This window comes from Mesoplodon bidens (genome assembly GCF_964165515.1).
Source record: "Mesoplodon bidens genome assembly, chromosome: 2".
NCBI classification, from domain to species: domain Eukaryota; kingdom Metazoa; phylum Chordata; class Mammalia; order Artiodactyla; family Ziphiidae; genus Mesoplodon; species Mesoplodon bidens.
The window spans coordinates 44394605-44407460 of NC_138177.1; the positions used below are offsets into that span (position 1 = coordinate 44394605).

The following is a 12856-nucleotide window of genomic DNA, read 5'->3' on the forward strand; positions in this document are numbered from 1 at the left end:
GGTATTCATGAAGAGAAATGTTGGATAACTTATGCTCCTAATTACCATAGGCATCTTGGGTATTAATAAGAAATTATATGGCTTGATGTGTTTCAAAGCAAATATTTGTTTGTAGAGAGAAATTAATTTTATCATTTCCTATCTTATTCTCTTTCTTTTGGGTGTATGTTTAAAGAATCATGCTTGTTGTATCAATCAAAGATTTTGACACTGATGTCTCTTGGTGTATGAATGCCAGATAATGAAATGGAGGGATAATTAAAGGAAGACAGTGGGTACTATAGTTTCAGGTCTTACAGATTGGTTGTGCTCTGAAAAAATGAGTAAAGTTGGCTAAGACCCAGAAGCAAAAAACACAGAAATCATAATAAAACACTACTTTGTCACACTCAAACTAAAAGTACTTCTGGACCCTTCAATATAAAATCAAAAGTTAATTTCTAAACTATAAAAAATTTCAAAATCAAGATTTAAATTTCAAACTTTCCAAACTTTCATGAGTCAAAATTCTAACGGTCATTTCTGTATATACAGTTGCACAAAATAGATAACAAGACATCTTTTTGAACAGCCGAAGTCAGTACACAGGGAAATTGGTCATAATGCAAAGTAGCTTTGGGGAATACATGTGTGTGTATACTTGTGCACTTGCACACACTTATACAGACCTAAGAAAAAGGGAAATAACTGAATACAATAAAAATTCAATATTATATAATACATTCACTTTTTCATGCTACTGGTATCTTGACACATATTTCCTATTGTCTCTTTATGGAATAAAAGTTACTCTGTGTCCTTGAGGAAATAAAGAAATAAAAGAAAAAAAGAAAAAGAAAGAATGAAGAAAATGTTCTTAATTGCATCTTTTTTCATTACAAATTACCCTCAGCACCAAGATATCATCTGGCATGTAGAGATACTTATAAGCTTTGGTTAAATCAATAAATTATACCTCATATGATTGATAGCCTCACACAGCAAACTCACACCAAACAAACATTAAAATTTTTAAGTAATGTTTAAATATTTTTAAAATAAATGTTAAAAAAAACGTTTAAAAATAACCTTACTGAATTAGCTAAATAACATTGTTTTTGCACACTTCTTATTTCTTACCTCTTCTTTTGTCTTTTTTGATATCACTCGGAGCCAGTCTCCAATCATGCTCAGGACAGCAGCAAAGTAAGCAAGCCCTACAAGGATCCAAAACCATACGACAGGCTTATAGAAGTCTAGATATTCAATATCTGATCCACCTGTGAGAGAAAAACAAAGTAGGACAAAATAACTTCATATTCATAAAAGTAAACAACATAGATTCCTGCTAAAATTATCAACTAAATTTTGGTTTTCTAAACACAGAAATCGTCTTGTCAGTTGATCCATGTTATTTTGTTCATATGGAATTCCTTGTTTTCACTCAATTAATCCTTATCTATTTTTCAAGAACCAGTTAATTCTTTTTTAAATTGAAGTACAGTTGATTTACAATATTTTATTAGTTTCAGGTCTTAGGAAGTTCTTAATAAGACCTTTCATTACTTCTCCAGATAATAACACTTTTTCCTTGTTCCCATGTTTCTTTTTTGTTTATTATAATTGATCTCAACTAGTGTAGCACTTAATTATTCCATGCGTATTAGTTTCTCTTTCCACCTCTATTGCAACAAATGGGAAACAGAGATGATACTTTTTTGGCATGCATTTAACTTTGTATCTTTATCTTATTGCCCATCAATTCATGCTAACCAATCAATACATGCAAACCAATCAATTCGAAGTCAACTTGGACAGAAAGTAGTTCTTATTTTAAAACATCAATACAATGGATAACAAATGCCAGAGACAATGCCTTGGTGGGTCTACTTTGAATAAATAGTAACTTGCAGGTGATACTGCCATTCATTATTCGCTGACTTTTCAGAGGAATTCCCATGTTTGTCATAAATTTAAATCCCTAGCTCTCAAGAAAAAATTGGCAAAGGAGTTCTTTTGCTTTAATCTATGCTACTTCTCCATTCATTTGGTATAGTAACTGCACCTATGAGAATCTGAATACATTTCAATACATCCCAACTTTAGCACATATTAATAGGGCACTTAAATTAAGTTTCAAACACTGAAACAGTTATGGGTTTTTTTTCACAATAGAAGAAAGCATGTCTCTCTCTTGAGAAATTCATAATTTAGCCTGAGAAAGCCTCACATATATAATTAACCACAATGGGGTATATCAAGTGATAGGGAAAAAGAAGAAAAAGTACTATGAGAGGACACAGAAGAAATGATTTTTATTTCTGGAAGGGTGAAAATGAGAAGACAGAAGGTGAATCTTAAATAATGAGTATCAAAACAGAAAAGTTCAGTGTGAAAATATCTGATATATTCAAAGGACTGTTAGTATCGACTAAAGCTACATTTGGAAGGGGGTCAAGGGAGCAGACAAGTAGAAGAGGAGAATCTAGAAAAAATAAGTTGTATCAGGTTGTAAAGACTTGCTCCTAAAGTAATGGGGAGTAGGTAAAAGTTTATAGGCAGATTCATGTTTGACTATATGCACAGAAAGATCTGGTGGCAGAGAGAGGAGGATTGACAGAGAAGCCCCATGAGAAACTTTGTTCTAAACTAGCTAAGCAATGATTGTGCCTGAGTTAGACTGGGATGGAAAGAAGAGATATTTGAGGCAGAATTTCAGGGATTGACGACCAGATAGTTGGTGTGATAAGTGAAAGGAAGGGTATAGGATGACCAGGGACCACAGACCCTCATTGGGAGATGGTACCAGCAACTGAACAGGAAACACAGGGGAAGGAACAGTGACAATAAAAGGAAAAGTCATTCAAACTGGGACATAATAAATTTGAAGTGCTTGAGGTACCAACAGGCAAGATAGCCAGCAGGATCCTTAAATATTAATCTAACACTTAATAGGGCAGAGCAGGAGATAAAGATTTTAGGATCAACAGCACAGAGACTAGGGCTGCTTAAACAGGGGTGATGGACATACTCAATTCACAAAATTTAACCTGTACCTTCAGAAGAACAGCTAATAAACAGCAAATACACATTAAAAATCAAATATAAAATTTTCAATATAACATTACTCTCTAATTATAAATTAGACCGTGAGTTGCCCACAGTGACATTTTCAAATTACTAAAGGGTCAGAGTAAAAAGAGAACCTTTTTCTATCAGGCAAATAATATGAACAGATACAAGGTCAGCTTTCTTTTGGGACAAAGAATAATTTTCAAGATTCAGTTTATAAAGTCAATAATATTACCCTCAAAATATTGTAAAAATTTTTACCTTGTGCAGCATTTATTAAAATGTAATTTCTGGGAAGAACTACAAAGGCTAAATGCATACTGTGATGGTTAACACTTGGCCCATGGGGGATGCAGCTCTACAAATTCACAAAGTGACTTAAGAAATATGTGTGGAAATTTGTTATATGATAGGCTCACTAGCGAATTCCATTTTTAAAATGTTTCCATTTCAATGAAACCAGAATGACATTTTTTCCCAAGTACTTTCTCTTTCAAAACCAGAAAATCCTCATCCAAATAGTTGTGACTCACTTAACACATAAGTTCACCAAAATGTTGATTTTAGAAGTTAGTTCATGCTCAAGATGACTTTTTATAAGTCTTCTTTCTTATAAACAGGATGTCACAGTTTGAAAAGAGTAAATTAACTTAATCACAAAAAGGTCTATATTTGGGTAAAATGTTTATCCCACAAGTTTTAGTGGATTCTAAGCCTGGGGAAGGGTGGGAAGGGGGATGTTTTCCCATTCTTAATTGCCACTCTTAAGATGAAATACTGGCAGTCAAGTGATCCAGGAAAAGGTAATGTATATAAATAGAAGTATTATCCAACAACTCACAAATTCTTTTCACTTTCTAAGATTTATGAATTAATTTTCACATTATTCATTTGATTCAAGAGTCTTAACCAAATTAAAATATCTGTAATGTTAAGATAACTTACTAAAAAGTTATTAGTCTTATTTTTAAATTAGGAAATATTTTTTTAAGGTATTGGTTATTATAAGCATTACTCTTAGTCTAGCACATTCAAGAAACCTGTGCATGGGTCCTCTTACTTGTTAAAAACCTAGGGCAATTTTTCTGTCCTGGATTCCCTCCCTATGTGCCCCCTAATCCCATACCAGGCTTTACACTCATTGCAGCTGATTTACAAAATATTCAAACTCTGATGGAGAGAGAAGAGTGAAAGCTAAGACTTACTGATGGCCTACCTAAATGAAATCATGCCATCCTAAAGCCCTGAGGGGGTAGGTATTGAGGGGAGTTGTATTCCTACTCCTATTTCCACTGATTTAGGACAAGACTATTAGCAAGACCATTTGGTCAGAGAGTTAAGCCATATCTCCAGCTGCCTTTATCAGATGCCTTTTAAGCTGACATTTCAATGGCCATCATTCTTACAGCCCGTTCAGAACTCATGGGTGAAAGACTGGTATTGGCTCCCTGAAATCCCAATAGTAAATATCCCCATTTTACAATAGAGAAACCATACTCTCGGTCGGTAAAATAACAGTGGTCAGGTTACACAGGAAAGAGGGCATTAGAGCTAGAATTCAAAGCCAGGCCTGCCTAGCTTCAGATCACAGGCTCTTTTCATTGAACCAGGCTGTCTATGTCATCTATGATCTCTGCTGATGTCCTTCCCATCATTTATCCACTATCCATTTTTTGTCCATACTGTATGGTAGACACTTAGCTAGGGCTGGAAACACTAAGTCAAACAAAGTGTTCCTCTTCCCCTCAAGGTTCCTACCTAGAAATCAGGTGGGTCTGAAGGTCAGCACTGTTTTGCCAGGAGCCTCCTTACCTTGCTTATGTCCTTATTCCAACAGTTTCCAGAAGTTGGCCCTATTCTGCTGTATAGAACTTGAATACACAATGCACTCTCCTCCTTAAATTTAATTTTCTTTCTCTTGGTACTGCTGAACCACAGAATATAAAGAAAAAAAGATATAACCTGGATTTAAAGAATCATCTAGCCATTTTGGACTAAACTTACCAACTCCATGCCCCTCTTCTGGTTTTCTAAAATGTGTATTATAGAATACACATATACACAAATGTGTATACACATACAACTTTGTTCTAAAGAAAATAAAGGTCACTTCTTTACATGGGTCTGTATTTTAGTTTAGATATCAAATATGGATTTCAACTTTTTTTGGTTTGTTCGACTTTCTTTTTATTAATGAAAGCTATTCTGTCTTAATGTGATGGGGAAAAACATATTTTGCTTTAGTATATTTTTCTTTTTTTATAGTAAAGCAATTTAACTGAATGAAGTGTTGTTTTTTTAACATCTTTATTGGACTATAATTGCTTTACAATGGTGTGTTGGTTTCTGCTTTATAACAAAGTGAATCAGCTATACATATACATATACCCCCATATCTCTTCCCTCTTGCATCTCCCTCTCTCCCACCCTCCCTATCCCACCCCTCTAGGTGGTCACAAAGCACCGAGCTGATCTCCCTGTGCTATGCAGCTGCTTCCCGCTAGCTATCTATTTTACGTTTGGTAGTGTATATATGTCCATGCCACTCTCTCACTTTGTCCCAGCTTACCCTTCCCCCTCCCCAGGTCCTCAAGTTCATTCTCTAGTAGGTCTGCGTCTTTATTCCTGTCCTGCCCCTAGGTTCTTCAGAACCTTTTTTTTTTTTTTTAGATTCCACATATATGTGTTAGCATACAGTATTTGTTTTTCTCTTTCTGACTTACTTCACTCTATATGACAGTCTCTAGGTCCATCCACCTCATTACAAATAACTCAATTTTGTTTCTTTTTATGGCTGAGTAATATTCCATTGTATATATGTGCCACATCTCCTTTATCCATTCATCTGTCGATGGACACTTAGGTTGCTTCCATGTCCTGGCTATTGTGAATAGTGCTGCAGAAACTAACACAACACTGCAAAGCAATTATACTCCAATAAAGATGTTAAAAAAAAAAAAGAAGTAGTTGTCCACTTCCTGCTAGGTACTTGGTCTAAGATTAGGAAAACTGCCATTAGAAGAACGGCAGTCTCAATGATCATAAAGAAAGAAAGATCAACACATTGTCTTGCTCATCCTTTACAAGGATGGAAATCTATAGGATATAGGATGTACATTATTGTTACCCTTAGAAATTACCTTTAAGTCTCAATATAGAGTAATTCGGAGGCTTTTTCATTAAACTTAGTATAATTTACTGCCTGTCTCACTGACTTAACTGTCAATCACTAAATGTTTTCCTTGTCATTTTTTTCTCCACGTGCTTCTACAATTCTTTTATATATCCATTCTGAATCCTAGAAGTTAAATAACTTCTTGGTTTGCCCACAGTCCCTAGGACTTCTGAACAGTTTGGGTCAAATCCCATTTAATTAATTACACAGATAACTCTCAGTTCTCTGATGAGTTCTCTGAGAGTCACCAGCTGAATCAGGGGGTGACCAGATGCCTTGCAGAATTTTCCCGTATTAACACAGAACCACCAAGAAGAGAAGACAATTTCTTATGTAATTGCTACTCTTGGATTTCAAACATTCTGTCCCATAGGAACAGGAACTAGAGCAATCATTATCACTAAGTGCTAAGCACAGTATGTATTATAAAATATGTGCTCACTAAACAGAATGAATGAATATATGAACGATGAATATAAGACATCTCCCTAACAGTCACATAAACCCTCTCTTTTCAATCAAAGCAATTTTTCTGAGCCATTGTGGTGGTGGTGGTACTGACTGTTCTTCAGTTGACCTCACTTCTTTCTCATCAGGTAGTTTCCTTGTTATTTGTTAAATTCCTGGCAAATTTTTGCACAGTGTTCAGGTCAATAATAGCAATTTTAATACCTGGGCTTTGACATAGTTGCAAAATTTAGGCCACATCAGGAACTGTTTTCTCCAGGTGCTCTATAAGGACAAACTGTTTCGAACAAAAAAAACTTACCATGGTATTTCAATGGAGATTTATATGTTTTCATGATAAAATCTCCTTCCATTAAGCAAGCCCTGAGCACTCCATGACTAAATGAGTCATGGCTTTGGTTATAAGAGAAATAAATAGTTTGGTTACTAAAACTGCATTTCCATTAATGACTATGAAAACATAACTCCAAGAAAACTTAATTCCTTTTTTAAAATTTAGTTAGTAAGTTAGTTATTTTTGGCTGAGTTAGGTCTTTGTTGCTGTGTGCAGGCTTCCTCTAGTTGCGGCGAGGGGGGGCTACTCTTTGTTGCAGTGCACGGGCTTCTTATTGTGGTGGCTTCTCTTGTTGCAGAGCATGGGCTCTAGGTGTGCTGGCTTCAGTAGTTGTGGCTCGTGGGCTCTAGAGCGCAGGCTCAGTAGTTGTGGCACATGGGCTAAGCTGCTCCACGGCATGTGGGATCCTCCCGGACCAAGGCTTGAACCCATGTCCCCTGCATTGGCAGGCGGATTCTTAACCACTGCACCACCAGGGAAACCCGAAAACTTAATTTTTAATATGAGATATACAAAAATGTTTTTTCTAAAGTCAAAAATGTGAAGATAAATGATTCTATAACTGTGAAAACCATAAAAGTTTAGTAAACATACCAGAAGGGGAATTTTACCTGTACAAAGTCCCAAATTATATTTTCTATATAGAGGAGCATAAGGCATTAAGCATAAAGCCTGACTAACCCAGTAAGTATTCAAAATTACACGTGAGATGAAGAAAATTTCATTATTGAACTAAATATACTAAATTTCACTGATCGAAATTCCAAGAAGATATATTTGGATGGCAAAGTAAATTTATGCTCAGAAGGAAAATGTGTTTTCATAATATCAATCATAAGGGTTTCTTACAATACATCCAAACTTTTGACTAAAATTTTTGGTTTTTATTAAAAAAGTAGGTAATGTGAGAACACTGCTTTGTGAAACTATATATTTGTATCTGGCTTCCACTCGATCATATTATCTCTTATGAACTAACCTGGTTTACAAAAAGGAGTGTTTCTAAAGACTTCTTTGGGCAGCTTCTAAACAATGACTCACTGTAATCCTAACAGTATATATATGTGTGTGTGTGTATATATATATATATTTTTTATCCTTTTAATGTGTTGTTGGATTCTGTTTGCTAGTATTTTGTTGAGGATTTTTGCATCAATATTCATCAGTGATATTGGTCTGTAATTTTCTTTTTTTGTAGTATCTTTGTCTGGTTTTGGTATCAGGGTGATGGTGGCCTCATAGAATGAGTTTGGGAGTGTTCCTTCCTCTGCAATTTTTTGGAAGAGTTTGAGAAGGATGGGTGTTAGCTCTTCTCTAAATGTTTGATAGAATTCACCTGTGAAGCCATCTGGTCCTGGACTTTTGTTTGTTGGAAGATATTTATCACAGTTTCAATTTCATTACTTGTGATTGGTCTGTTCATATTTTCTATTTCTTCCTGGTTCAGTCGTGGAAGGTTATACCTTTCTATGAATTTGTCCATTTCTTCCAGGTTATCCATTTTATTGGCACAGAGTTTCTTGTAGTAGTCTCTTAGCATGCTTTGTATTTCTGCAGTGTCTGTTGTAAATTTTCCTTTTTCATTTCTAATTTTATTGATTTGAGTCCTCTCCTTCTTTTTCTTGATGAGTCTGACTAATGGTTATCAATTTTTTTATCTTCTCAAAGAACCAGATTTTAGTTTTATTGATCTTTGCTATTGTTTTCTTTGTTTCTATTTCATTTATTTCTGCTCTGAGCTTTATGATTTCTTTTCTTCTGCTAACTTTGGGTTTTGTTTGTTCTTCTTTCTGTAGTTCCTTTAGGTGTAACATTAGATTGTTTATTTGAGGTTTTTCTTGTTTCTTGAGGTAGGCTTGTATAGCTATAAACTTCCCTCTTAGAACTGCTTTTGCTGAATCCCATAGGTTTTGGATCGTCGTGTTTTCTTTGTCATTTGTCTCTAGGTATTTTTTGATTTCCTCTTTGATTTCTTCAGTGATCTCCTGGTTATTTAATAATGTATTCTTTAGCCTCCATGTGCTTGTGTTTTTTATGTTTTTTTCCCTGTAATTGATTTCTAATCTCATAGCGTTGTGGTCGGAAAAGATGCTTGATATGATTTCAATTTTCTTCAATTACTGAGGCTTGATTTGTGACCCAAGATGTGATCTATCGGGGAGAATGTTCCGTGCGCACTTGAGAAGAAAGTGTAATCTGCTGTTTTCGGATGGAATGTCCTATAAATATCAATTAGATCTATCTGGTCTATTGTGTCATTTAAAGCTTCTGTTTCCTTATTAATTTTCAGTTTGGATGATCTGTCCATTGGTATAAGTGAGGTGTTAAAGTCCCCCACTATTGTTGTGTTACTGTCAATTTCCTCTTTTATAGCTGTTAGCAGTTGCCTTATGTATTGAGATGCTCCTATGTTGGGTGCATATATATATTTATAATTGTCATATCTTCTTCTTGGATTGATCCCTTGATCATTATGTAGTGTCCTTCCTTGTCTCTTGTAACATTCTTTATTTTAAAGTCTATTTTATCTGATATGAGTATTGCTACTCCAGCTTTCTTTTGATTTTCATTTGCATGGAATATCTTTTTCCATCCCCTCACTTCCAGTCTGTATGTGTCCCTAGGTCTGAAGTGGGTCTCTTCTAGACAGCATATATATGGGTCTTGTTTTTGTATTCATTCAGCAAGCCTATGTCTTTTGTTTGGAGCATTTAATTCATTCACGTTTAAGGTAATTATCAATATGTATGTTCCTATGACCATTTTCTTAACTGTTTTGGGTTTGTTTTTGTAGGCCCTTTTCTTCTCTTGTGTTTCCCACTTGGAGAAGTTCCTTCAGCATTTGTTGTAGAGCTGGTTTGGTGGTGCTGAATTCTCTTATCTTTTGTTTGTCTGTAAATCTTTTGATTTCTCCATCGAATCTGAATGAGATCCTTGCTGGGTAGAGTAATCTTTGTTGTAGGTTCTTCCCTTTCATCACTTTAAGTATATCATGCCACTCCCTTCTGGCTTGTAGAGTTTCTGCTGAGACATCAGCTGTTAACCTTATGGGAATTCCCTTGTATGTTATTTGTCATTTTTCCCTTACTGCTTTTAATAATTTTTCTTTGTCTTTAATTTTTGCCAATTTGATTACTATGTGTCTTGTCGTGTGTCTCCTTGGGTTTATCCTGTGTGGGACTCTCTGTGCTCCCTGGACTTGGGTGGCTATTTCCTTTCCCATGTTAGGGAAGTTTTCAACTGTAATCTCTTCAAATATTTTCTCAGGTCCTTTCTGTGTCTCTTCTCCTCCTGGGACCCCTATAATTCGAATGTTGTTGCGTTTAATGTTGTCCCAGAGGTCTCTTAGGCTGTCTTCATATCTTTTCATTCTTTTTTCTTTATTCTGTTCCTCAGCAGTGAATTCCACCATTCTGCTTCCAGGTCACTTATCCGTTCTTATGCCTCAGTTATTCTGCTATTGATTCCTTCTACTGTAGTTTTCATTTCAGTTATTGTATTGTTCATCTCTGTTTGTTTGCTCTTTAATTCTTCTAGATCTTTGTTAAACATTTCTTGCATCTTCTCGATCTTTGCCTCCATTCTTTTTCTGAGGTCCTGGATCATCTTCACTATCATTATTCTGAATTCTTTTTCTGGAAGTTTGCCTATCTCCACTTCATTTGGTTGTTTTTCTGGGGTTTTATCTTGTTCCTTCATCTGGTACATAGCCCTCTGCCTTTTCATCTTGTCTATCTTTCTGTGAATGTGGTTTTTGTTCCACAGGCTGAAGTATTGTAGTTCTTCTTGCTTCTGATGTCTGTCTGCCCTCTCCTAACAGTATATATTAAAGAGGACACTAACTTTGAAAAATAATGTTAAATTCTGTTAAATTAGGTAATTATTTGACTTCACTTCTGAAGAATCATCAACTAACTCTTTCTATTGACACATAACTGACATATGTAACATTAGTTTCAGGTGTACAATATAGTGATTCGACATTTATATATATTATGAGATGATCACCACAGTAAGTCTAGTTATCATCTGTCACTATTTAAAGTTATAAAATATTAATGACTATATTCCCTATTCTGTACATTATATCCCCATGACTTATTTATTTTATAACTGGAGGTTTGTGCCTCAATCCCCTTCACCTATTTTGCCCATCCCCCCAACCCCTAGTAACTTTTTTAAAGCATGGATTTAGAAGACTAGTTTTAAAAGCAAGCCTAATTAAGTAGAACTCAATCTTTCACACACTTCCATATAATTAATATAGCTTCTTAGATTTTAATGAAGAAGGGCTGATCTAGCTCTCAGCCTATAACAGGAAGCATGATTTAACAATTTATCAAGTCAGACTTCTCATCAAATAAAAAATAAAATGGCAAAAGTTAAGAAACAAAACATAGGAAGCCAGCAGCAAATTGTCAAATATAACATTTACCATTAACTTTAACTTACCTCTACAAATTTGACTATAAATTATTATAGCCATTGCTAAAATCAAGTAAATGAACTTTGCTAAATAGTTTATTTTCTCTTCTCACCTCTATGTGAACCACAGTTAGCAATAGGGGGTCTGTTTATTCATATGTAAAATAAAAGTGCTCCAGTGGACCTGTGGCTCCCAGGCCTTTCTTAGCTCTAGGACACTGAGCACCGGTAAAAGAACACAAAGGGCCATCAGGAAGGAGTACATAAGAATTACTAAGGTAAAATCAGATCAGAAATAAATGAAAAAGAAACGAAAGAAACGATAGCAAAGATCAATAAAACTAAAAGTTGGTTCTTCGAGAAGACAAACAAAATTGATAAACCATTAGCCAGACTCATCAAGAAAAAAAGGGAGAAGACTCAAATCAATAGATTTCGAAATGAAAAAGGAGAAGTAACAACTGACACTGCAGAAATACAAAAGATCATGAGAGATTACTACAAGCAACTCTATGCCAATAAAATGGACAACATGGAAAAAATGGACAAATTCTTAGGAATGCACAACCTGCCAAGACTGAAGCAGGAAGAAATAGAAGATATGAACAGACCAATCACAAGCACTGAAATTGAAACTGTGATTAAAAATCTTCCAACAAACAAAAGCCCAGGACCAGATGGCTTCACAGGCGAATTCTATCAAACATTTACAGAAGAGATAACATCTATCTTTCTCAAACTCTTCCAAAATAGATCAGAGGGTGGAACACTCCGAAACTCATTCTATGAGACCACCTTCACCTTGATACCAAAAACAGACAAGGAAGTCACAAAGAAAGAAAACTACAGGCCAATATCACTGATGAACATAGATGCAAAAATCCTCAACAAAATACTAGCAAACAGAATCCAACAGCACATTAAAAGGATCATATACCATGATCAAGTGGGGTTTATTCCAGGAATGCAAGGTTCTTCAATATACGCAAATCAATCAACGTGATACACGATATTAACAAATTGAAAGAGAAAAACCATATGATCATCTCAAGACATTCAGAGAAAGCTTTTGAAAAAATTCAACACACATTTATGATAAAAACCCTGCAGAAAGTAGGCATAGAGGGAACTTTCCTCAACATAATAAAAGCCATATATGACAAACCCACAATGAACATCATCCTCAATGGTGAAAAACTGAAACCATTTCCACTAAGATCAGCAACAAGACAAGGCTGCCCACTCTCACCACTCTTATTCAACAGAGTTTTGGAAGTTTTAGCCACAGCAATCAGAGAAGAAAAGGAAATAAAAGGAATCCAAATCGGAAAAGAAGAAGTAAAGCTGTCACTGTTCGCAGATGACATGATACTATACATAGAGAATCCTAAGGATGCTACCAG

At 35.2% G+C, this 12856-nt stretch overlaps 1 protein-coding gene across 1 annotated transcript in view; it reads right to left on the reverse strand.

The window, feature by feature from the left end:
* The window catches only part of KCNK2 (potassium two pore domain channel subfamily K member 2), a gene marked incomplete at its 5' end in the record, with an annotated part of 165423 nt that overhangs the window by 67516 nt on the left and 85051 nt on the right, over positions 1-12856 (reverse strand). The window contains one exon of the mRNA XM_081226181.1: positions 1120-1259. Within this exon, the coding sequence (XP_081082307.1) occupies positions 1120-1259 (140 nt within the window). The remainder of the gene's footprint in view (positions 1-1119; positions 1260-12856) is intronic.